The sequence below is a fragment of the Muntiacus reevesi genome, chromosome 4 (genome assembly GCF_963930625.1).
Source record: "Muntiacus reevesi chromosome 4, mMunRee1.1, whole genome shotgun sequence".
NCBI classification, from domain to species: Eukaryota; Metazoa; Chordata; class Mammalia; order Artiodactyla; family Cervidae; genus Muntiacus; species Muntiacus reevesi.
In genome coordinates this window covers 20,078,496-20,105,017 of record NC_089252.1, presented here as the reverse complement: position 1 = coordinate 20,105,017, position 26,522 = coordinate 20,078,496, and the positions used below count along the sequence as shown (strand labels likewise).

Sequence of the window (26,522 nt, the reverse complement as noted above, 5' to 3'; positions counted from 1 at the left end):
TAACCCGATGAAAACAACTTTTGATGGAAACATAAAACCTCCCTTTTCTGCTGAGTCTGTTAATTTTTGATCAATAAATACTTATTTACCATTGATCAATTAATAGCTGAAGTCAGTATTGCCTCAGTTCAGTTCAGTTCAGTCGCTCAGTCATGTCCGACTCTTTGCGACCCCATGCATTGCAGCACGCCAGGCCTCCCTGTCCATCACCAACTCCCGGAGTTTACTCAAACTCATGTCCATCAAGTTGGTGATGCCATCCAGTCGTCATGTTTAATTTATTACAGACTCAAATGGTCAATTAATTATCAATTGATTCATTGTTAATTCTGTATCTTTATTAATTGCCATTAATTGCCATTGTGGTAATGATATTTTGAGCAACTCTTATTCCTAGAGTATTAAAATACAAAACACGGTTATTTCCATTGAAAGCTTCAACCTGCATAAGGCTGCTGTTTTTCACTAGTAACTCAGCTGGTAAAGAATCTGCCTGCGATGCAGGAGACCCTGGTTCAATCCCTGGGTTGAGAAATCCCTTGGAGAAGGGATAAGCTACCCACTCCAGTGTTCTTGGGCTTTCCTCATGGCTCTGATGGTAAAGAATCTGCCTGCAATGCGGGAGACCTGGGTTCAATCCCTGGATTGGGAAGATCTCCTGAAGGAAACGGCAACCCACTCCACTATTCTTGCCTGGAGAATTCCATGAACAGAGGAGCCTGGCAGGCCCCAATCCATGGGATGCTTGCTGGAAACTCCTTACTGTCCCCAGCTCTCCCCTTGATAATGCAGCAGCCAGAGGCATCTTATCAAGAGGCAGGCCCCATCCAGTCACTCCTCTGTTCAGAGCCCTCCAGCCACTCCTCTGACCCAGGTGAAGTTCTCTGACTTGCCCTCCGAGCGCTCCCAGACCCACTGATCTTGCTGTTCTGACTTCATCTGCTCAGGGCCTCTGCTGCACCCCCTCCTTGGAATGCTGTTTCCTTCTGAAACTGTGAACTTCATGGTTTCAAAAATGAGCAGTTTCCCTTGCTTCCTTACTTTGACTCCGCCTCTGCTTGAGTGATCTTCCTCGGAAAGGACGTCCCCTGACCGTCTCATCTAAAGCAGCCGCCGGCCCTTCAGCGCACTTGTTGCCCCTGGCTTGCGCTTATTTGGCTTCCCTTATTTCAGTGCCCTTAGAAGGATGGAGCCCTGTGAAGGCAGGAAGCCTACTTGTCATGTTCACCGCTCTATCTTTAGCAACCAGAACACTGCCTGGCATGTGGTCCATGGACAGTAAAGATTTGATGAGGATTTTGTCTAAATGAACCATTAAAAAATGTAAATATAATGAACAGCTTGATAACAGGAAGTTTATTGAGAGCCTTCTGATAACTGTGGTCCTGTAGACTTTGGAATGATGGACTCTTGTTAAGAACCTGGTGGCTACACAATGGATCTTACTGAATCGATGCCCTGTCAGGGGTGCTGTCTTGGGGTCCAGGGCAGCATTGTAGGAGCCACAGCACTTGAGGCTGAAGTCAAGTCTAAAGTCTTCCGAGGTCATGACTGTATTTCAGGGCCCCTCATCATCACTGCTAGCCCAGCTGACATAAACTGCAGAACAGGTCAGGGCCAGAGGTAACCTGCGTGTCTTGCTGTGACATCCATCCGTCTCAAGGCGGGAGGGGAGAAGGTGTATAACGCAGCAGAGGCAAAGTCTCCATAGACCGGAGGCGCAAAGCCCTGATGTCACATAACATGAGATGCACATGGAGGCTTTGGTCACAGCTTGACCTTGTCCCTCTCCCCACGGTTGCAGGTTTGAAGATGGCACCATCTCCTTCCTTGACGTGATAGCACTAAAGCATGGATTTGATGCCCTAGAGCGCCTCACAGGTCAGTGGACATCTTTTTGTTTTTTTGGCTCTACCGGGTCTTAGTTGCAGCACGTGGGATCTTTAGCATGTTAACGCTTAGTTGAGGCATGCAGGATCTAATTCCCAGACCAGGAATGGAACCCAGGCCCCCTGCACTGGGAGTGTGAAGTCTTAGCCACTGGACCACAGAGAAGTCCCTTCAATGCACATCTCTATCCGTGTGGCGTTTGCTCCTGTTGCCCGTGTCCTTGAAGGGAGCCCTGGCACGGATGGGATCCAGATAAGGAGAGAGTCAGCGAGTGATGAGCACCCGCAGCTCCACCACTGATGCAGGCGGAGCTGATTCTGAACAACTTCCAGAAATGATTTTGCGGCAAGAGCGAGAGACTGGACCTTTCTCTCTCTTTCTTTCTTTCTTTTTTTTTTTTTGGTGGGTTAAAAGAATGTTATAAGAATAGAAACTTTCCAAATCCTGAGATTAGCAACCTCATAGAAGCAGAGGAGCCATCCTTGGTCCCTGCACTGGGAATGCTTACAGATCCTGAGAACTTACAAAGCTCTTAATTCACTGGGTCTTCCCACGGGGGAGCTTTGTGATGAGCCCACTTTGCCCACAAAGGAGCTTATACTCAGAGGTTAGATGCCTTCCCCGGTGCCAGGGAACCTGGGAAGGCTAGGGTTTAAACCCACGCAATCCTAATGCCTTACCCAAGTCCCCAGATGTGGTCTCTGCCGCTGGCTTTTGCAATGACACATGCTTTCTTTGCTGACAAGAGCTTGGGGTGTGTGAGCAGGTGGGGGACAGTCCCCATAGTCCGACACACAGATGGATGCCACATCCGATCTTGTGTGGATGGAAGAAGCTCTGCCTAGTGAGCCGGGCCTCCCCCCTCCTGCTATGCTCCGGTCGCTCCTTTCAGAGGCTGAGCTTCTAGGACAGGGCAGCACTGCTTGTCCTGTCCAGATGGGGATGGAGTTATGGTGAACCAGGGACTCGGCATAGCAGTTAGGCAACCCTTTCTCTCTCTGTCTCTCATCAAAATAATGTAACCCTTAGGTCCCCAGCCTAATCCCAGCACTGCAAACATACAGGACTTGCGGAAGGGCCGTCCCGACAGTAATGCAGGCTGATGAGTGGGCATCACCCAGACAAAGTGGAGACCGTGAAGACAGACATTGAGAAACAGGCACTTTTCCAAGGAAAGATGCTAACGAGGTGTCCAAACCACAAGGGACAGAGTCTGACAGGGCCGGGGTACCGCTGAAAGCAGATTAACAGTGTCAGCTCCACAATAAGGCAGACCCTGATTTTCCCTTACTTAATTGCTCTTTCTTTTAGAAAAAATTGTGGTGAACTCTATGTAATATAAATGGCGCCAGTTTAGCTATTTTAAAACGTGTACAGTTCAGTGGCATTAAGTGTATTCACACTGTAGAGCAATCATTACCACTATCCATGTCCAGGACTTTCTAATCATCCCAAACTTAAAAAACAGTACCTCCTCAACTTTCCCTCCCCAACCCATCGTACCTCTATTCTTTCTGTTTCTATGAATTTGCCTATTTTAGGCACCATATGTAAAAGGGATAATACAATGTTTGTCCTTTTGTGTCTGGCTTATTTTACTTAGCATAATGTTTTCAGAGTTCACCTATGGTATAACAAGTATTCTTCGCTGCTTTGTATAGAGTTAAACACTCACAATTTGTATGATTTAAACACTCACAAAAAAACAGCAAAAAAGAAATACAGTTAAAGACAAAATTATACATTTCTGCAGTCTGTTACAAAAGGGTCTAAATTAGCTGAATGCTTAAGTAACATTTTTTTTTTAATTTTGAAAAGGAAGATGATAGTAATTTCTATGGAAAAATTCCATAGAAGCGGTAGTGGTAAATTGTCATTCAGTACCAGTGACCTAAACATTTATTGTGTGGGGAATACCATATTCTGTTTACAAGTACAGTAAATTCCCTACCTATGAACCTTCAAATTGCAAACTTTCAAAGATTCGAACATGCGTTCTTGTATCTAGTCACCTAAGTTAGTTCACGTGTCTGGTGTATATTTTCATGTGCCTGCATCCTCTACAAGTGGGTGTGCCTTTGTGTACTGTACAGTACGGTGTAGAGTGTGATGGTACGGTATCTTTACTTCAAGACCAGGATGTCTGGAAACAAGGTTAAAAGCGGCAGTGATGTAGCTGGCACTACTGTACTTTTCAAAGTGCTGTACTGTAAGATTAAAAATGTTTTCTTTTTGTGTTTGTTTTTTATGTATTACTTGTGTGAAAAGTATTAAAAACCTATGTAGGTACAGTACTATATAGCCGATCGTAGGCTAACTTTGTCGGACTTATAAACAAATTGGACTTACAAATGCACTCCCGGAATGGAACTCATTTGTATGTAGAGGACTTACTGTGTGTAAAATCATTAACATGAGGTCCAAGTTGGCCAGTTATAATGATCTCATCTTCTTAGAACCGAGACGGTGAATTTTACATAAAGTTCATGATTCCCTTTCACTTCCACTTACTGCTCTGAGGTGGGATGGAGAACGTCCGGCAGCACACGTTTACCCTGGCTCAGTACACCTACGCGGCCTTGTCCTCCCTGCGGTACCCCAACGGAGCCCCGGTCGTGCAGATTTACACTGACTCTGAGTTCAGCAGCCCAGAGGTGCAAGGTCCGGTCATCAGCTTCAACGTACTCGATGAAAACGGGAACATCATTGGTTACTCCCAGGTGGGTTTTCTTTTCATCCTGCCAACCTGTGCATATCACAATCGCTCTTGTCTGCAATTCTGTAGCCCTGAAATTTGAAGACAAGGCCTCTGGGCCCTTGCAATAGTCATGACAAATCCTGTGTACTATTGGAGAGGCCACTGGTCCCTCCTTAGAGTCTCTGTACTTCCATTGACATGCAATTCTAACAAGCAAGGGCTATTTAGTTCTTTAGCCTACTTTATTCAGCCACTGGTAGTCAATTTCAATTAGGAAGAGAGGCTGAGTCTCTGATGGCAGTGGGAGGGGACAGCTGACAGCTTGCCAGCAAGGGAAGACATCCTAACACAGTATAGACAGAGCAACCTGTCTGAGGTCATTTCACATACCAACAGCTTGGTAGCCCCACCGTTGCATCAGACCGTATTGCAGTGGCACACAAAATCCTGGGCCTCTTACCACCGTTTGTTTACATGTTTCTTGGAACTCATCACTCCTTTTTTATGACAAGTAGAAATGATGTCCTTAGTAGCACAAAAGCCCTTATTTCTGCTGTAGTTCATTATAATAAGTTCAAAGTATTTGGTAGGCTGGTTATAAAATAGTTTCTGCAGATACACCCTTTGTATGCATTTTCTCAAGAAAACATTGTAGGTAGTGGTTTACAGGTTGGGGACTGCTTGGATCCCTGTGATACTGAATAAGCTGGTCACTGCCCAGTACATTAAAAAACCTAGAGTCACACTGAACACTCAGACATGGCAGTAGGTGGTCACCAGATGGGCTGTGACAGATTGAGCCTGGGGAGCCCAAGGCCCTTCCCAGAGCCCGGGTTTCTAGAACTGCTGTGAGGAGCGATTTGGTCATCACATCAGTTTGGTAGATGCTGCTTCTCATCCCTTGAAAGCCACTCTCTTTCCATACACTTATGTTAAATCCAGACTTTCTCAGACAGAATTCCTTTCTCAAGGAATTCATTCCTGTCCCTGCTTCTCATGAACTTTCTTTTTTCAATGAAAAAAAAAATGTTTTGGAAGATCCATAAACTTTCTGAGGACAAACTTGAGAACTGTTTTCTGGAAGAAATGTTGGTTCTTACTGGTGTCCAGGGACCAACACTCTACAATCATTAGTTGTCTCTCGGGTGAGTTGATTGTGAAGATGTTGGCACCCCCCCACCCCTTACATATGTAGCAGCAGAAGCAGCCGAGCGTCATTCAGAAGCAGGCAATTTTAAATGCTTTTGAGGGGTGGTGTGAAACACATTGGGGCCAAAGGTTTACCTTCTCAAATACGTTATTCTGGGTAATTGGTACAATAAGTTTCCTTCTTGAATCTAAAATAAGTGTATTTTTGAGGGGTGTGGAGGAGGGCAGGCCGATGACTCTGAAATGTTCTGTGGCAAGCATAATACGGAACTCAGGTTGGCCTGCTCACCACTTAAAAGTCAGTGAAGCAGGGGCAAGTGTCAGTAGAATGGAAAGCTATTGAATCAGAAAAGCTGAAATCTAGGGAGATGGTGGACTCATGTTTGAAGACTAACTCCAAAAATTCTGCTCAGCCATGACAATTTTTAATGGGAAAAAGGGGAAAAAAATCCAAGTTAATCATTAAGGTAAGAGGTCAGGTTCTTTGTCATTTCTCATCGTGTGTAGACCTGCTGATGTCTCCTGATCTTCTTTTGGATACTGTCTTGCCTACAGGGTCCACCTGCAGATTTGCCAAGGGGAGCTGGGGGTACAGAGCCAGTCATTCTTTAACTATGTAATTCTTCATTCTTACTCCTTTTAATCAGAAAAGGGATCAACTGGTTAGGCCAGGCATTGTGTACCTTCAGTAGAGTGTAAGTCAGGAGTTAGGTTAAATGTTACATCGTGATCTCATTTTTGTAATTAAAGTCTGAGAAAAACAGAGACGAACAAATAGAAGAGGTACAAAAGAATTGCTTACAAATTCCCACTCTCAGGGATCATTCCATTTCTTTGGCAATAGGGGCGAAGGTCTCTCCTCTATAACTGCTCCACGCTGAGAAAGGGTGTCTGTCTTAGAGTTAAAGGTGTCCACATGGAACTGAGACATCTCTTTGCTGACCATTTTAGTTGCTGGCTTACCTATGTGGGCAGGGCAAGCTACAGTTTTTCTAATGCCCACAAAGATATAGATTATTATGAGCAATAGTGTTAATCCCATTCTCTCATCAGACACTGAGTCTGTGACTCTGTTGTCCTACTTGTTGACTGCTCGAGCCTGCTCTTTTGTGACTCTGGGAGGCCTGGGAGGTTTCAGTTTTTCTGCAAACAAGAGTCAGGGGACATAGAGAGTCTTTGTACTTGGTTGGGAGTAGGGTTCAGTTCCAGGCAGAATGGTGAAAGAATCACCTATTTGCCCAGAGAAGCAAAGAGGAAGATCTCACCAAGGAGAGGGAGCTGCCCATCTTGGTGTCTGCCTGACTTCACTGGAACCCTGAGGTCTCCCACAGGAGTTCCTCCCTTGTGCATCTATAGAGGAAGCTCATTCCATGAGTAGAGGTCATGGCTGGGGCATGGCCAGCTGTTTCAGCTCAGGAGAATCCTGGGTTTGCCTGGTCTTTGTCATATGTGGGAATTCCACAGAGATTTGGAGAGTCTTTGGAAATATTACATGGCATCATGGCTGGGTTGGCTGTCTCTTTTTCAGGGGATTTGTGAAGGAATTGAGCCTTCTGTGAGAAGCTCTTGGGTACCTGTTTTTGATATCCAGGCCTCCTCATTTCAGTGATGCCTCATTGGATGGCATCACGACTCAATGGACTTGAGCAAGCTCCAAGTTGGTGATGGACAGGGAGGCCTGGCATGCTGTAGTCCATGGGGTCGCAGAGAGTCAGACATGACTGAGTGACTGAACTAACACAAGCACCTCCTCATTTCATTTTCTCCTCTGGTGAAAGGCAGTCTACCCAGTGGTTAAGTGGGTGGGTTCAGATTCGGGCTGCCTTGCACTGGCTCTTTGAGCTCGGGTGAGGTAATGTCAGCTCCCCAAGTCTCTGTGAAATGAGGTAAGAATGTACACTGATGACAGTTTGTCATGAGGATTGAATGAGATACAGTATATAGCTCCTTAGTGTCGTAACTTAGCAGCAGCAGTGTCGGGCTGGCATGAAGCAAGTGCCCCATTGTACGGTGAATACAGCACTCATCCTGTTCCAGCAGCCAGCTCCTTCACCTGGCTGGGCACTGGCCAAGCCTCTGTGGGATTCCAAAGGTCTCAGGGAGAGAAAAGATGAAGCTGTGATGAGAAAGTAGAATTAAGGGCAACTGTGGCCCAAACAGCCTCTTCCACCCACATGCTCTTCTAGGTGGGGTCCCTGTCTCTTCCCCTTGAACCTCGGCAGTCTGTAATTCACTCATATTCAATAGCATGCCTCCGAAGGTGACACTGGCTAGGCCAGAAAAACCCATGCAGCATCAGCATTGCTCCCTGGGGCATTCACTTTTGGAGCCTCAAGTTACTGTGGAAGGAGGTTTACCCCGAGTGGCCATGCTGTGAGGAAGCCACAAGCAAGCATGTTGGTGACTTTCCTGGTTTGAGCGAGGCCAGATCCATCTTTGAGAAACTGAACCTCGAGGGAATTCCAACCCCAGGCACGTCACTCCCAGCCTTCTAGTCTTGCCAAATGAGGTCAGCCATCTCTGGGCCCTTTCTGAATATCTGACCCCCTGTAGCCATGAGCACAATCAGTGGTTGCTGTTCTATGCCACAAGGTCTGGGTGCCTCGTTTTGTGGCTGTGGTAGCTGGAATAGTGAATACACTCTGGGTCAGGGAGAGGGGTGAGCGTGGGAGACTTCTAATTCAGCTTGGCGGGAGCTGGGGTCGGGGAGCTTTCCTAGAGGCTGTCCCTTGAGTGGAGGTCACCTGACCCTGGAGGTGGAGTTGACCAGACCCAGTGGGGCCGCCAGGCCTCAGCACAGACAGCAGGGGGCTCCTGGGTTTCATCAGCAGAAACGGCTTCTTCACACTCTGACAGTCCAGGGTGATGGCTAGAGTGCCGACAATGTGGTCTCCACAAAGGTGTGTGGGAGGCACCACCCTTGTGCCTGCCCAGCAGGGCAGCCAGGTGGACCCTGTGCATGGTGACCTATGTCTGCAGACACAGGTTTCTGGCCACCCTGCGTGTTCTTCCCAGGAAGGAAAGTTTCAAAGCCTTCCCCAGCTGGGCAAGTTGTGTTTGTTTCCTCAAGTGCAATTAGAGGACTTCTCTGAGTTTAGCCTGAGTCACCAGGGCTAAGGGCCCTCACTGGGCCCCCAGGCCCTTGGGGGAGTGGAACCCTGGACCCACAAACAGAGGAACTGGAACAAACATCCCTCGTGCCAGCTCACCTTTGAGCCTCGTGAGCAAGAATCACCTGTCCGGCTTCCAGGGGAGAGGAAAAAGCCTTGGAGCTTCTGGACTGAATTGCAATTCTGTGATTGAACCTAAAGTCTAGGATATTATGAAAAACACATCGGTAACAGGCAGTGTCAACACAGTAATGTTTGTAGTCTGGGCTGGGAGCCGAGGCAGGGCTCCTATGAGTGGTGGCTCTGCCAAGGCCTGCTCTGGGATCAGGACAGATGGTCCTGGTCTGTCTTGCCTAAGGAAACTGAGGAACTGCCCCACGTCCCAGCCACACTCAGATTTTATTCTTGTGAATATCACTCGAAACGTGTGGGGTATTTTTTTCAAAAATTAATTCCTTAAAATTGTTTTTTTTAACAAGTGAGATCAAATTGATGTATAACATTCTATTAGTTTTAGGTGTTCAGTTCAGTTCAGTTGCTCAGTCGTGTCTGACTCTTTGCGACCCCATGAATCGCAGCACGCCAGGCCTCCCTGTCCATCACCAACTCCCGGAGTTTACTTAAACTCATGTCCATCAAGTCGGTGATGCCATCCAACCATTCATCCTCTGTCGTCCCCTTCTCCTCCTGCTCCCAACCCCTCCCAGCATCAGGGTCTTTTCCAATGAGTCAGCTCTTCGCATCAGGTGGCCAAAGTACTGGAGTTTCAACTTCAGCACCAGTCCTTCCAATGAACACCCAGGACTGATCTCCTTCAGGATGGACTGGTTGGATCTCCTTGCAGTCCAAGGGACTCTCAAGAGTCTTCTCCAACACCATAGTTCAAAAGCATCAATTTTTCAGGGTTCAGTTTTCTTCACAGTCCATCTCTTACATCCATACATGACCACTGGAAAAACCATAGCTTTGACTAGACGGACCTTTGTTGGCAAAGTAATGTCTCTGCTTTTTAATATGCTATCTAGATTGGTCATAACTTTCCTTCCAAGGAGTAAACATCTTTTAATTTCATGGCTGCAGTCACCATCTGCAGTGATTTTGGAGCCCAAGAAAATAAAGTCTGACACTGTTTCCCCTGTCTCCCCATCTATTTCCCATGAAGTGATGGGACCAGATGCCATGATCTTAGTTTTCTGAATGTTGAGCTTTAAGCCAACTTTTTCACTCTCCTCTCACTTTCATCAAGAGGCTTTTTAGTTCCTCTTCACTTTCTGATATAAGGGTGGTGTCATCTGCATATCTGAGGTTATTGATATTTCTCCCAGCAATCTTGATTCCAGCTTGTGCTTCTTCCCGCCCAGCATTTCTCATGATGTACTCTGCATATAAGTTAAATAAGCAGGGTGACAATATACAGCCTTGATGTACTCCTTTTCCTATTTGGAACCAGTCTGTTGTTCCATGTCCAGTTCTAACTGTTGCTTCCTGACCTGCATACAGGTTTCTCAAGAGGCAGGTCAGGTGTACAACGCAGTAATTCTATATGTGTATACATTGGGAAATGATTTCTACAAGTTTAGTTAACCACACATGGTTATACAAATTTATTTTCTTGTGATGACAACTTTTAAGATTTACTCTCTTAGCAACTTTCAAGTATCTAAAACATTGTTGTTAACTATAGTCACCATGCTGTATGTTATATCCCTAAGACTTATTTATCTTATAAGTACAAGTTTGTAGCTTTTGATCACCTTCACCGCACCCCACCCTCCCCTGCCCCTGGCAACCACCAATCAGATGGTTGATTCCATGTGTGTGATCAGACAGTATTTGTCTTTGTCTGACTTATTTCTTAGCATATTTCATTATGACTGAGCAAAATGCCCTCAAGGTCCATTCTTGTCACAAATGGCAGGATTTCCTTTTTTTATAGCTGAACAATATTTCACTGTATGTTTATATACATACATTTTTTAATCCATTAATCCTTTGATGGATACTTAAATTGTTTTCATGTCTTATCTGTTGTAAATACTGCAGTAGACATGGGGGTACAGATCTCTTTTCAAGACAGTGATTTCATTTCCTTCAGAAAAATACAGCAATTAGTTCTACTTTAAATTTTTTGAAGGATCCCTATACAGTTTTCCATAGTTGGTGTGCCCATTTACATTCCCACCAGCAGTGAACCAGGGTTCCCTTTTCTCCATGTTCTCCCTAACTCTTGTTATTTGTTGTCTTTCTGATGATAGACTTTCTAACAGGTGTGATATTACATGCTAGATACTAGATATTTGAAAGGTGATATCTTATTTTAGTTTTAACTTACATTTCCCTAATGACTAGTGATGTTGAGCATGATTCATGCAACTTTTGGCATTTGAATGTCTTATTTGGAAAAATGTCTATACAGATTTTCGGCTCATTTAAGAAATCAGATTATTTTAAATGTGAGCTCTCAACTTGGAATTTGGTGCAATATTTTTCACTTTTCGCAGCCATATGTCTATTACCCAATTGGATAAGCTTTAATTATCAGTAATATTTTATAAAATGTATTTAGTAAACCCATGATGGATCATAGCACTTTAGAGAAAAATTCCAAGCTCATATTTTCATTTTACTGTTAGGAAAGAGAGACCCAAATATGGACCTGAAACTCTTTTCAGTCCAGGCAGTCAGAGTAAAACTGGACACTCCTAACCCTAGTTGTGTGTCGTATTAAATCCATAGGTGGATAAAATGGCCAGCCTTCACAACATTCATGTGCGAACCGGCTGCTTCTGTAACACTGGGGCCTGCCAGAGGCATCTGGGGATAAGCGATGAGATGGTGAAGAAGCATCTTCAGGTTGGTACTGGAGCCTGTGGCCCAAACGCTGGCCAGCCAGACCCAATGCTAGTGCCTAATCTTCACCAGAGGCTGGACCCATGTCTGGGGTGGGGGCTGGTCTTCGGGTTCATTTCTCTGAGTCTACCCTGTGAACATGCAAAGAAAAAAGGGTCAACAAAATTAGAAAATGCTTCAAGATAGTGACTCCATGCCAGGCGTTTTTTAGTTTGAGGGCAAAAATTTAAAGGCAGTAGAGGACGTTTTTGTTTTGTTTTTTTTTTTAAATTCAGAAGATGACTTTTAACAGGGGACAAGCCAGTGTGAAAATGTGCTCATACATGCAGAGGGTCCTTAACTAGTTCAGTCCTGCCAGAGTGAAATCTGCAAGCTAGAAGTTGCTCATCCTCTGGCAGAGCGAGGAGAGGAACTTTTCCAGCGGTCATTCTGCAGTACTCAGGTCCCCACCTTTCCGGCCACTTCCCTGAGGTGGGGTTTGTCACTTCAAGGTACATTTTAATTTGAACCATTTCCTAAGCCTAGTTTGAGTGGCAAAAAGCCTTATTTATATCAGAATAGTTTATAAGTAGTCTCTTTTGGCTACCGCTAAATAATGAATATATTAGATCCCAACCAACCATGAACTGTGTTCTGCTTAAAAAGAGAGAGGGAATCTCAAAACACAAATGAATGCAATTCCAGATATGATATCGAACCTGAGGAATGCCATGGACCCATCTCTTCGGGTATCTGACTTGGCTTCAGCTCTGGAGAGGTAGGCCGCTGGAGCAGTGACCAAACATGGCAACAGGGCTTGGAGAGGCCTGGGGACTTCTTGCTTTTCTTTCCCCACCTCCCGGCCAGGCCCTTGGTGCTGCCTTTGGCTTTCATTATGGACTTGGGCCAGTCATTCCTTGGGGCAGCATCTCTGTCTTGCCCTTTTGTCAAAAGGTAGCGGCAAAGGATACAGGTCTCCCTTTGATCCTGAGAGTCTAAAAGGCATGGCCAGCAAGCTCTCCTCCCTCTTCAGCCCTGGGTAGACCAAGGAGCTGACCCATCTGTGCTTCTGAAACTTCTGTATGTCTTTTGATGCCGCTATGGGTCAGCGTTGGCTCTGATAAATGCTTTACATGAACAATTGCTTTTAAATTAAAAAAAAATACTTATTTATATTGAAATATAGTTGATTTACAATGTTGTGTCTTTTAAACTTTTAATGGCCTCTTGGGATTGGTATAGATCCCCGTTCACAGTGAGCCACATGATATCCAGAGAGGGAGTCCGCTGTGCTTGTGGAACTATGCCTGAGGCACGCAGCTCTCCTTCGTGTTGCAGTTCTTTTTTCCACGGTTCATTTTACCTTCTATTATCAACAGAAGTTGTTTTACAGAATGGTTTCTGGTCCATCCGTGAGGAATGTTCACTCTGGCTGACTTGTTTCTTTCTCCTAGGCTGGTCACGTCTGCGGAGACAATGTGGACCTCATAGATGGGCAGCCGACGGGCTCTGTGAGGATTTCTTTTGGATACATGTCCACGCTTGAGGATGCCCAGGCCTTCCTCAGGTTCATCATAGCAACCCGACTGCGCCCGTCTCACGGCCAGCCTCTCCCTCTGGCCACCCCCGGGGAGGCTGGAGCCCCGCCAGAATACAGCAAGGCTCAGAACGCCGTGCCTGCCACCCGGGCCAGAGGTAGCCCCTCACCTCAGGAAGGCGCTTCCCCACACTCTGGGGTTTGGAACAACTTGCCCGCCGCTGTGGACGCAGAGGGTCTGTGTCCGCCCCTGCTGGAGGCCACCGGAACCCACCAGACCACTTCAGAGAAAGCTGCTGACCTCCTGGATGGGGACCTCAGGTCACACGTTGTCACCAACCTTTATCTCTACCCGATCAAGTCTTGTGCAGCGTTTGAGGTAAGGGTTTCTGTGGCAGCTAAAGAGATTGCTTCTTTTGTGTTTACTGTGTAACGTTTTTTGATAAAGCAAAGAAGAAAAGTTCAGGAAGTGAAGGGAAGCATGCAGATAATAAAAACTTCAGTACCTGCAGCACACAGACTGAGTGGTTGCAATTCCCAGGTTCTGGAGCACAGACTCAGTAGTTGTGACCCATGGGCTTAGTGGCTTTGCAGCATGTGGGATCTTCCCAGACCAGGGATCAAACCTGTGTCCCCCGGGTTGGTAGCAGATTCTTATCCACTGCTCCACCAGAGAAGTCCTCATTCTGCCTTTCTTGGTTTGGGCTGACTTTTGACCATGACTCTGCTTATGGGAATCCCCGAGAGGACCCTGTTTCTGGGTGTGACTGCCTACTCACTGTTGATAGTTATGGATGTAACTTTCATGCAGAAGCATTTTACATGACTTTGGTTTATTTGATCATCAAAACAATAATATGAGGTGCTAGGTAATATCATTCCTGTTGTATAGATATGGAGCCTGGGGGCTATTGAGGTTAAGCACTCTGCCCAGGTCATGACCCCCTAATAAATGATAGGGAAAGGATTTGAACCCAGGTCTACTGCTCTCCTGAGTCCATCTGCTTAGCTTTCCCCGTGAAGGTGACCTACATAATGTCTGCAAACAAGCTGGCCTGGCAGTCACCCGACCTGGGAGACGGGAGTGCTTGCCTTGGTTGGCCAGCTGGCCCTGACCCCTCCTGCAGTGGCCGAACTTCCTATGAGACTGTCTTTCTATGATATGTGTGTGTCCCAAGTCCCAGGCAAAGTCCCAACCTCCTAAGCCTCTGGGATCCCAGGCTCCCTAGCTCCTCATTGAATATTCCATGCTGAAGGAGGCTGTCCTCCAGTCTGAGACCATGAACAGGTAAGTTCTTCTCCACCCCTGAATGCAGGCAGGTGAGGAGTGTCAGGACTCTGTTTTCTCAGATGAGTCATGTCCTGTAGAATACCCTGCTGCACACAGAAACAGCAGGAATCAGTGTCCCATTTTACAGACGAAGACACGGACTCAGGAAGGTTTCATATCTTGCTAAAAGTCTTCCATCCATCTGCTCATTCAGAAACTATATACCGAGTACCTACTACCTGCTGGGCCTGCACCTGTGGTGCAGTGATGAGCAAAATGGAAATGGTTCCTTCCCTCAGGGAGGGCAGTATCTCAGAAGGAAAACAGATACTTTACAACACACACACACATCTATCTATTTATCTATCTATCTGTCTGCCTATCTGTCTGTCTGTTTGTCTACCTATCATTTATCTGTCTATCCATGCATAGCCATGATTTCACACTGATACCTCCAATTCCAATCCAACACCACAGGGTTTATTTAGCCATCCTCTGCTCTTGTAATCCTGTGAGAAACCTGTCTCCCATTGCCCTCAGTGAATACTTATTTGCTCAAATCCTTCTGTAACCCAACCTCCAGCTGCAACAGCTGAAAGTTTGCCCTTCACATGCCAACACAGATATGGTGGCTGAAAGCTTGACCCAGACAAAGAGGAAGAAGGAAGGCGGAAGCCAGTAAATTCAATGTTTAGGTGGCAAATCAAAGGATTGAAAATGATAGACATGTTCCAACAAGTGGGTGTAAGGAACAGTGACCGGCCTGAGACTTGCCCTCCTAGCAAGCTCACAACCCAGCCTGCCTCAGTGTCTTGGATGCTGACGAGAGACATGAGTTTCCATGGGGCTTCCCTGGTGGTCCAGAGGTTAAGACTCTGCATTTCCAAAGCGGGGGATGCAGCTTTAGGACCTCACATGCTGGGGGGAGGGGGAAGATGAGATTCCTGGGTCGGAGATAAAAGGCTGTTACTCACAGCCTGCAGGTAGCAAGAGCTTCATGTTTGTGTTGCTTTTCTTTCCCCCCACACCCCAAGGAAGGGTCCAGAGGGGCCCTGGTGGATGCTCTGCTCATATTTGAGAGCCCCTAACTCAGGAAATCTCTTTCATAATAGGACGCCAGCCAAGCTGTGTAGTCCTCAATCAGGGAGGAGCTGATACGTTTGTGATACGGGGCTGTGAGCAGACCTTCCCTCTACTCCAGAGAGTTGTAGAGCTGTTCACTCTACAAACATCCTCGACAGGAGAGTCTGGAGTAGAGGAGAGTTTGTGCTTCTGCTTGTTAAAACAGTCATGCAGAAATGAGAGATCCAGGGAGAAATGCTACCCAATGATAGATTGTCTTCTAAAAAGTTATTTGTCATTCAAAACATGTTTTACAAAAGAAATAGTGACTTAGTGGTGGATTCTGGGCTTAGCCCCTAATATCGTTGAACTCAAGGGCTCTACCAGCAGAAGCAGCCATGGTCTATGGGGAGAGGATGTCTGGTACAGAAGACAAGTGAAGGGCAGAGGTAAAGCCATCTGTGGATCATCTGTTATATTCACTTGCTTTACATTTTATACATTGTTTTGTTTTTCACCTAATCCTATGATAACTGTCCGTTTTATATAATACGTGACAGAGCCAAGGCTCAGGAAGGTGGGAAGTTGTCCAAAGCTGATAACTGAAGGAGGTGAGATCTAAGCCCAGGCTTGTCAGCCCTCACAGTGCCTACCCCACCCACCCCCCGCTGCACCACATTTCTGCTTCTTGGGTACAGGGCTTCCCCGGCTGGGGGAGCAGTTTCCCTTCACATTTTCCCTCCTTGAGACCTGCGCCCCGCTCACCCCAGGCCTGAAGCTCCTCTCCTTCACTTCCTTCCCCTGAAGCCTCTGTCTTCAACTCAGGTCCCTCCCTCGAGGACCCACCCCAAAGTGCCCCTGATTAAATATTCTTCCCTTTTATCATTACCCCCGATTGAAGTTTTCAGACTCCTTTGGGTGGTTGACTTGAGTGCTCAGAGGAAAACAGAAGGGTGAAGTTGATTCTTGCACAGTTGTGCAAGAATGCTAGTATCTTTTTTTTTTTTCCCCCATTTATTTTAATTAGTTGGGGGCTAATTACTTTACAATATTGTAGTGGTTTTTGCCATACATTAACATGAATCAGCCATGGATTTACATGGATTCCCCATCCCGATTCCCCCTCCCACCTCCCTCCCCATCCCATCCTTCTGGGTCTTCCCAGTGCACCAGCCCTGAGCACTTGTCTCATGCATCCAACCTGGGCTGGTGATCTGTTTCACATGTATATTGATAATATACATGTTTCGATGCTGTTCTCTCAAAACATCCCACCCTCGCCTTCTCCCACAGAGTCCAAAAGTCTGTTCTGTACATCTGTGTCTCTTTTTCTGTTTTGCATATAGGGTTATCGTTATCATCTTTCTAAATCCCATATATATGTGTTAGTATGCTGTAATGTTCTTTATCTTTCTGGCTTACTTCACTCTGTATAATGGGCTCCAGCTTCATCCATCTCATTAGAACTGATTCAAATTAATTCTTTTTAACAGCTGAGTAATATTCCATGGTGTATATGTACCACAGCTTTCTTATCCATTCGTCTGCTGATGGGCATCTAGGTTGCTTCCATGTCCTGGCTATTATAAACAGTGCTGCGATGAACATTGGGGTGCATGTGTCTCTTTCAGATCTGGTTTCCTCGGTGTGTATGCCCAGAAGTGGGATTGCTGGGTCATATGGCAGTTCTATTTCCAGTTTTTTAAGGTATCTCCACACTGTTCTCCACAGCGGCTGTACTAGTTTGCGTTCCCACCAACAGTGTGAGAGGGTTCCCTGGTCTCTTAATCATAATACTATTTCAGAAGCAGTGGTTGGTGTACACCCTTCTTTGACGAACAGCTGGCTCCAGAAGAGCTGCTGGGTGGGACTTCTGCACAGGCAGTGCTGAAAGCGCTGGGTTTAACCTGTGGACGAAACTGCAAAGACCTAGTCCCACACTACTGATATATCATTATTTTACCCCCTAATGTGCTTTTTGTGTTCGGGATCCCATCTAGAACACCACATTACGTTTAGCTATCGTGTCTCCTTAGGCTCCTCTGGGGCTGTACCAGTTTCTTAGACTTTCCCTGTTTTCACAACCTTGATTGTTTTAAGGAATCCTGATCAAATATTTGTTAGAATACCCATCAGTTTGTTTTTATCTGATGTCTTTCTGAGGATTAGACTGGGGTTTGGGGTTTTATGGCAGGAGGACCACAGAGATAAAGTTTTCATCATATCGTGTCAGGGTACATAGTTACCATTGTGACTTATCACTACTGATGTTAACCTGGGTCTCATAGTGTTTGCCAGATTTCTTCACTGTACAGTTCCCCCTCCACCCATTCCCATACTGTACGCTTTAGAGGCAAGTGACTAAGGGTACCCTTAATGGGTAAGGAGTTACACTCTACCTTCTTGAGAGGGGGCCATTTACGTCAATAATTTGGAATTCTTCTATATGAGAGTGTTGACCTTCCTATTTAATCATTTATTTATATCAGTATGGACTCATGGGTATTTATTTTATATTTTATATTATAATCCAATACTGTGTATATATGTGTTAGTTGCTGTTGTGTCTGAGGCTTTGTGACCCCGTGGACTGTAGCCCGCCAGGCTCCTCTGTCCATGGAATTCTCCAGGAAGGAATACTGGAATGGGTTGCTGTTCCCTTCTCCAGGGGATCTTCCTGACCCAGGGATTGAACCCTGGTCTCCTGCACTGTCGGCAGATTCTTTTCCAGGGAAGTCACCAGGGAAGCCCAATCCAATATTATATTATTATTGTTGTTCAAATATTTCTGCTTTTTTTCCCCTCATTGGGCATGCTTTCAGTTAACTCCTGCATTCCTTTGATGTACCCCCATTATTTTGTTTTTTGAGCACTTCCTTGGTTTTCCAGCACTACAAGTTACTGCTGGCTCATCTTGTATATTTCCTGACCCAGCCCTAGAATAAACCATTTCTCCACGAAGTCCTGGTTGTTTTTATTGGAGAATGGTACTAAGTGCAAGATCTGGGCACTGGGCATAATTTGTATTTTAATTTTGTAGAAATATGAAGAATTGAGGAATATACATATTTTACGCACTTAAAATGGATCAGCTCAGTGACCATTTCAGTGGAGCCACAATTTGTGCAAGAAACACGTCTATATTACCAGGACATGCCTGTTCAGGTGTCCACCGTGTGGAGGGACACACAGCAGGAGCAGCAGAGACCTGTGCGGAGGGGAGTGGAGCACAGACAGGGTGGGGCAGAGAGCTGCTCTCCACGTCCCGGCTAGGCACACCTATTGCCCACTCAAAAAGCACGCTGAAGTGGACAGGATGGACACAGGGTAAATGGAAGGTACCTCGATCCCATAGTCTCCTTTGCATTGTCTTCTTCTTTTTAAATATCCATTCATTTGATTGCATCAGGCTGTAGTTGAGGCACACGAGGTCTCTGCTGTGTGATGTGGCATCTTCAGTTGCAGCACATGGGCTTCCTAGGTGGTTCTGGTGGTAAAGAATCTGCCTGCCAAAGCAGGAGACACAAGAGATGCAGGTTCGATCCCTGCATCGGGAAGATCCCCCGGGGAAGGAAATGTCAACCCACTCTAGTATTCTTGCCTGGGGAGTTCTATGGATAGAGGAGCCTGGCGGGTTACAGTCCATGGGGTCTTGAAGAGTTGGACGTGACTGAGCACAGACACACGGACTCTCTGCTCCTGGCAGGCACTCAGGCTCAGTAATTGCGGCTCACGGGCATTCTAGTTGCGGCAAGAAGGCTCCAGAGTGAGGGCTCAGTAGTTGAGGTTTGAGGACTTACCCACTCCAAGGCACATAGGATCTTAGTTCCTTGACCAGGGACCGTACCTGCATCTCTTGCATTTCAGGGTGGATTCTTAATCACAAGACCACCAGGAAAGTCCCTGTCTTCTTTGTTTCCTTCTCTTCCACACTTTCTTCCTTCAAGAGTCTGTGCTGAATTCCTGAAGTCCATCTGCATCTGTGCAGCCCCTGTACAATAAGTGAGAAGATCATTTTTGAGGAGCGCTGGCTTAGAATACACTGACTTTTTTTTTTTTTTTTAGGTGACCAGGTGGCCTCTAGGAAGTCAAGGGCTGCTGTATGACCGAAGTTGGATGGTTGTGAATCACAACGGCATTTGCCTGAGTCAGAAACAGGAGCCCCGGCTCTGCCTGATCCAGCCCTTCATTGACCTGCAGCGGAGGGTCATGGTCATCAAAGCCCAAGGTCTGAAAACAGGGTTCACTTTTACAGAGTGGTTGTCCAGAGTAGCTTTATTCTCATAAAGTAAAACCACGACTTTTCTTCTACTAAGTATTAAAATATTACAAAAGGAAGTGAAATGATGTCTAGAAGGGACAATAGGAACTTTGTTCCTCTTGTGTTTTTTGTTTTGTGTGTGTGTGGAGGGTATTTCTGGGAAAAGGTAAAGATCTGATAACCCAATCAGAAAGTAAAGAGGTGTTGATTTTGAAATTATATGTTGTCCTTTCACTTACATTAGTTTTATTTCCTTCACTCTTCATAGGTTCTGCAAGCTTTAATTCTTCTTTGTGGATTTTTATTAGGAACTGTTTTAACACATATGAATGTAGACCAGCTCTGTCCAGTGGACCCTTATGTGATGATGGAAATGTTCAGCATCTTCACTGTGCTGTTTGGTAGCCATCAATCTGATGTGGCCACTGAGTATGTGTAATGGGACTAGCAGGATGCTGGAGCTAAACTTTAAATTTTATTTAATTTTAATTAACTTAAATTATTACATGTAGTGGCTACAGCGTTGGACAGCACAAATGTGAAGAACAACATAATGCATACTTACATCATCCTGTTTTAACAAACTTAGCATTTGGCCACATGTGCTTCAATTTCTCCTCCTCCTCTCTGTCCTCCTCCCCCTACCTCTCCCCTCTTATTACTCACCGCCTTTCTCCTTTTGCCACATCCTCTTTCTCCTCCTCTTTCTTTTAAGAAATAAAAACATTACAGATATAGATGAAATTCCCTATGTACTTCTCTGTGCTCTCACTCCTTCTTCTGTACCCTACCTACCATTTACAGAATATTCCAGTTTCCCTCCTAACTTACAGCTATACTTTTGTGATAGATCTCATTTCCATATATTCAGTGATTGTGTTTCTTGGCTGTAGGTGTTCCATTCTGTTCCATTGGTTTATTTTTTCTTGAACCAATGAGCCAGTGTTACTACTAGAACTATATACTGAATCTTTTTTTTTTTTTTCATTTATTTTTTTTAGTTGGAGGCTAATTACTTCAGAACATTGCAGTGGGTTTTGTCATACATTGACATGGATCAGCCATGGAGTTACATGTATTCCCCATCCTGATCCCCCCTCCCACCTCCCTCTCCACCCGATTCCTCTGGGTCTTCCCAGTGCACCAGGCCCGAGCACTTGACTCATGCATCCCACCTGGGCTGGTGATCTGTTTCACCATAGATAATATACATGCTGTTCTCTCGAAACATCCCACCCTCACCTTCTCCCACAGAGTCCAAAAGTCTGTTCTGTACATCTGTGTCTCTCTTTCTGTTTTGCATATAGGGTTATCATTACCATCTTTCTAAATTCCATATATATGTGTTAGTATGCTGTAATGTTCTTCATCTTTCTGGCTTACTTCACTCTGTATTATGGGTTCCAGTTTCATCCATCTCATCAGAACTGATTCAAATGAATTCTTTTTAATGACTGAGTAATATTCCATGGTGTATATGTACCATAACTTCCTTATTCATTCATCTGCTGATGGGCATCTAGGTTGCTTCCATGTCCTGGCTATTATAAACAGTGCTGTGATGAACATTGGGGTGCACGTGTCTCTTTCAGATCTGGTTTCCTCAGTGTGTATGCCCAGGAGTGGTATTGCTGGGTCATATGGCAGTTCTATTTCCAGTTTTTTAAGGAATCTCCACACTGTTCTCCATAGTGGCTGTACTAGTTTGCATTCCCACCAACAGTGTAAGAGGGTTCCCTTTTCTCCACACCCTCTCCAGCATTTATTGCTTGTAGACTTTTGGATAGCAGCCATCCTGACTGGCGTGTAATGGTACCTCATTGTCGTTTTGATTTGCATTTCTCTGATATCGAGTGATGTTGAGCATCTTTTCATGTGTTTGTTAGCCATCTGCATGTCTTCTTTGGAGAAATGTCTGTTTAGTTCTTTGGCCCATTCTTTGATTGGGTCATTTATTTCTCTGGAATTGAGTTGCAGGAGTTGCTTGTATATTTTTGAGATTAATCCTTTGTCTGTTTCTTCGTTTGCTATTATTTTCTCCCAATCTGAGGGCTGTCTTTTCACCTTACTTATAGTTTCCTTTGTTGTGCAAAAGCTTTTAAGTTTCATTAGGTCCCATTTGTTTATTTTTGCTTTTATTTCCAATATTCTGGGAGGTGGGTCATAGAGTATCCTGCTGTGATTCATGTGGGAGAGTGTTTTGCCTATGTTTTCCGCTAGGAGTTTTATAGTTTCTGGTCTTACATTTAGATCTTTAATCCATTTTGAGTTTATTTTTGTGTATGGTGTTAGAAAGTGTTCTAGTTTCATTCTTTTACAAGTGGTTGACCAGTTTTCCCAACACCACTTGTTAAAGAGGTTGTCTTTTTTCCATTGTATATGCTGAATCTTAATAACTGATCATCTACTTCTGCTTCATGGACTATGCTAAAGCCTTTGACTGTGTGAATCACAACAAACTTTGGTAAGGTTTTCAAGAGATGGGAATACCAGAGACACTCGTATGCAGGTCAAGAAGCAACAGTACGAGCCAGACATGGAACAACAGACAGGTTCAAAATTGGAAAAGGAGTATGTTAAGGCTGTCTATTGTCACCTTGCTTACTTAACTTACATGCAGAGTACATCATGCAAAATGCCAGACTGGATGAAGCTCAAGCTGGAATCAAGATTGCCAGGAGAAATATCGATAACCTTAGATATGCAGATGATACTACCCTAATGGCAGAAATTGAAGAAGAACTAAAGAGCCTCTTGATGAAAGTGAAAGAGGAGAGCAAAAAAGCTGGCTTAAAACTCAGCATTCAAAAAACTAAGATCATGGCATCTGGTCCCATCATTTCATGACAAATTGATGAGGAAAAATAGAAACAGTGACAGATTTCATTTTCTTGAGCTCCAAAATCACTGCAGATGGTGACTGCAGCCATGAAATTGAAAGATGCTTGCTCCTTGGAAGAAAAGCTATGACAAATCTAGACAGCATATTAAAAAGCAGAAACATTACTTTGCTGACAAAGGTCCATATAGTCAAAGCTATGGTTTTTCCAGTAGTCATGGTGTGAGGTTTGGACCTCACAGTAGTACAGGTGTGAGGGTTGGACCATAAAGAAGGATGAGTGCCTAGGAATTGATGCATTTGAACTGTGGTTTTGGGGAAGACTCTTGAGAGTCCCTTGGACAGCAAGGAGATCGAATCAGTCAATCCTAAAGGAAATCAGTCCTGAATATTCACTGGAAATACTGATGCTGAAGCTGAACTCCAATACTTTGGTGACCTGATGGGAAGAGCCGATTCATTGGAAAAGACCCTGATGCTGGGAAAGATTGAGGGCAGGAGGAGACGGGGATGACAGAGGATGAGATGGTTGGATGGCATCACTGACTCGATGGACATGAGTTTGAGCAAGCTCCAGGAGATGGTAAAAGACAGGGAAGCCTGGTGTGCTGCAGTCTGTGGGGTCACAAAGAGTTGGACATGACTGAGAGACTGAAAAACAACAGCGAGAACTGATAGGGCTTGTCCTACCTCATGCTTCCAAATTGTCTTGGCTATTCTTGGCCTTTTGTTCTCTGTATGAATTTTAACACATGCACACAATCAAACAGTCACTCCCATAAACGAGATACAAAACAAGAAACAAAGCCCCAGAAAACTCCTTCACGCTATCCCTTTTCAGTTTCTCTTTTCCCCATCCTTAACACCTGGCAGTCAAAGCTCTATCACTATGGCTTTTTTTTTTTAATATACCCTTTAAAAATTATCACTCTTAGTTTTTTTGAGGATGTTATATAAAGGTAATCACGTAATCTGTGACTTTTTGATATTGGTTTCTTTCACTCAGCATGATGCCTTTAAGTCCCATGTAAGTTACTGCATGAATCAGTAGTTTATTCTTTTTTATTATTGAGTAGTATTCCATTGTATGGACATTCCAGAGTGTGGTATGCCCTCCTTTTATCTACTGAAGGGCATTTGAATCATTTCTAGTTTTAAAGCAATTATGACTAGAGCTGCTTTTATCATTCATGTACAGGTTTTTGGGTGCTCAGAAGTTTTCATTTCTTTAGAATAAATACTAGGAGTTGATTGCAGGGTCATATAGTAAGGATAATTTACCTTTAAAAGAAACTTCCGGACCATTTTCTGGAATGTATTGTTTTCATTCCCACCAGTAATGTATGCAAGTTCTAGTTGCTCCACATATGGTCAGTTTTTGTCAGTGTTTTTATTTATTTTAATAGGTGTATAATGGCATCCCATCATGATTTTAATTTGATTTCCCTACCGGCTAATGATGTTAAGCATCTTTTGATGTCCTTACTTGCTCTCTGTATGTTCATTTTGACCCGTAGATTAAAGAAGTGTGTTTATTTCGATGTATTTGGAGATGTTCTTGTTTTCATTGTTATTGATTTTTAGTTTAATTCCATTAAACTCTCCAAAAGAGAGTATTTACTTTGTAGATTTTAAATTCATTAAAATTTGTTAAGTTTTAGCTTATAACCAAAAATGTGCTTTATTGCCTTGAGTGTTCCATATATACTTGAGAGGAATGTATATTCTGTTGTTGGGTGGAGTGTTCTATACATGTCAGTTATACCCACTTTGTTGATCAGTATTGCTGTTTTTCTATATATCTGCTGACTTTTTATGCACTTGCTACTAGTTCTGTTAATGACTGAAAGAAGAGTGTTGAAGTTCTCAACTGTGATTGTAGATTTATCTGCTTTCTCCTTAGTTCTGTTAGTTTTTTGCTTCACATAGTGTTATTGACTTCTTGGTGAGTTGTCCCCTCTTTAAACAATGTTTCTCTTTACATATCATAATTTTTTTTGTTTCAAAGTTTGAAGTGTGAAATTCTTTTTACAAATCCAGCCATTCATCTCTGTTTTGGTTAGTGTTTGCACAGTATATCATTTTCCACCTTTTTATTTATTTCTTCTAGCCTTATCAATATTTACATAATATTCCACAAAATGTATTCACTTAAACTGTACCATTCAATTATTATTATTCTTGTATATTCACAGTCATCACCACAATAAATTTTAGAATGCTTTTTCATCACCCTAAATGAGAAAGCCAATACCCACTAGGAGTCACTCCCCATTCCCAACCTCATTCCCAGTCCCTGGCACTACTAATCTACTTTCTGTCTCTATGGATTTGCCTGTTCTGGATGTTTCATGTAATTGGGATCATACAATATGTGACTGACTTCTTTCACTTAGCGTAATGTTTTTAAGGGTCATCATACTGTTGAATAATTAGACATACTTATTTTTCTACCCACTTATCAGGTGATGGATATTTAGATTGTTTCCACTTGTGGTTATTATGAATAATGCTGCTATGAACACTTGTGTGTAAATTTTTCAAAATTTACTTATTTTTAATTGAAGGATAATTGCTTTACAGTATTGTGTTGCTTTCTACCAAACATGAACATGAATCTGTATGGTTGGATGGCACAGGTGGGCCACAGAGGAGGTATCCACGGAGAAGGGCCACCACGAATTCTACTCAGGCGTCTTGGCTTCATGCCTTTCCCTGTATTTTTAATGACTCATGAAGGATGAGAAGGCATGCAGAGTGCTGCATGTCTCAGCTGTTCCAGCCTTTATCAACAATCTTACACTCTTCAGTGGCCTTGGATCAATTTCCTTTAGTCTCTTCCACATATTTTATTCTAAGTTTATATACATGTGTTATATGCTCCTTTGTATGTATAATGTGTATAAAAACTTTTTAGAAAAGAATCACTTCCCAGCTCCACTGACATGGTAACATTTTTTTTTTTTTAGCGCTAATGATGATTGATTCAGGAATCCAATTTGATGCTGATTCCTAGGAGCTAGGAGAATTGACACTCTATGCTGACATCCTTTCAGAGCGAGCCTTCATGCCGGCCTGTCTATTTCTAGAAGATCTAGGTAGCTTAGAGAGCAATGACGTCAGGATGTGGAGTCATCCAGAGGGAGAGACATCTTTCAGAGGAATTTACAGCATCGCAGGGGCTATGGATGTGACTGCCCCAGTGCAGGGTCTCCCACGAGAAAGCTGCTCCGTGCACCTGCTGTTGGTGGTGCTGACAGTGATGAAGAGAATCTCTGTGTTAAAAAGAGATTTCTAAGACCCAGCCACTTATTTGATTCAACCAATTGCCCAGCTCATTAATTCTTGTATATTTCAGAATAATGGACTTTAAAAACACATCCTTGTTCTTTTTTGCATGATGATAAATTTGTCTCTAACCTTTGTTCATTAGGGATGGAGCCTATAGAGGTGCCTCTTGAGGAGAACAATGAGCAGGTTCAGATTTGCCAAAGCAAAGTTTGTGCGGACAGGTGAGGCTGCGGCAGGTGAAACTCTCAGGGGAGGGAAGAACGAAACCTCACTTTGTAGACATTCTCTCTGGTGCTTTGAAAGATGCACCTAAGGCCATTTTCATTATATTGAGCACTCATGGTTCCCAATATAAGAAACCTGAGCTCATGCTCTCCAAAAGGCTTTATTAAACAGAAAATGCCAGTCCTCTCAGATGCAGCTACATGAAAACAGGGATAAATAATTGCAGACTCAGACGGTAAAGAATCTGCTTTGTAGTACAAGAGTTGTGAGCTCAATCCCTGGGTCAGGAAGATCCCCTGGAGAAGGGAATGGCAACCCACTCAGTATTCTTCCCTGGAGAATTCCATGGACAAAGGAGCCT

At 44.2% G+C, this 26,522-nt stretch overlaps 1 protein-coding gene across 1 annotated transcript in view; it reads left to right on the top strand.

Annotated features, from left to right (window-relative positions):
- MOCOS (molybdenum cofactor sulfurase) overlaps positions 1-26,522 on the top strand; it is a 54,780-nt gene that overhangs the window by 12,252 nt on the left and 16,006 nt on the right. Inside the window, exons 5-10 of the mRNA XM_065935123.1 lie at positions 1,805-1,881; positions 4,411-4,610; positions 11,584-11,700; positions 13,131-13,592; positions 19,611-19,773; positions 26,079-26,157. Coding sequence (XP_065791195.1) covers positions 1,805-1,881; positions 4,411-4,610; positions 11,584-11,700; positions 13,131-13,592; positions 19,611-19,773; positions 26,079-26,157 — 1,098 coding nt within the window. The remainder of the gene's footprint in view (positions 1-1,804; positions 1,882-4,410; positions 4,611-11,583; positions 11,701-13,130; positions 13,593-19,610; positions 19,774-26,078; positions 26,158-26,522) is intronic.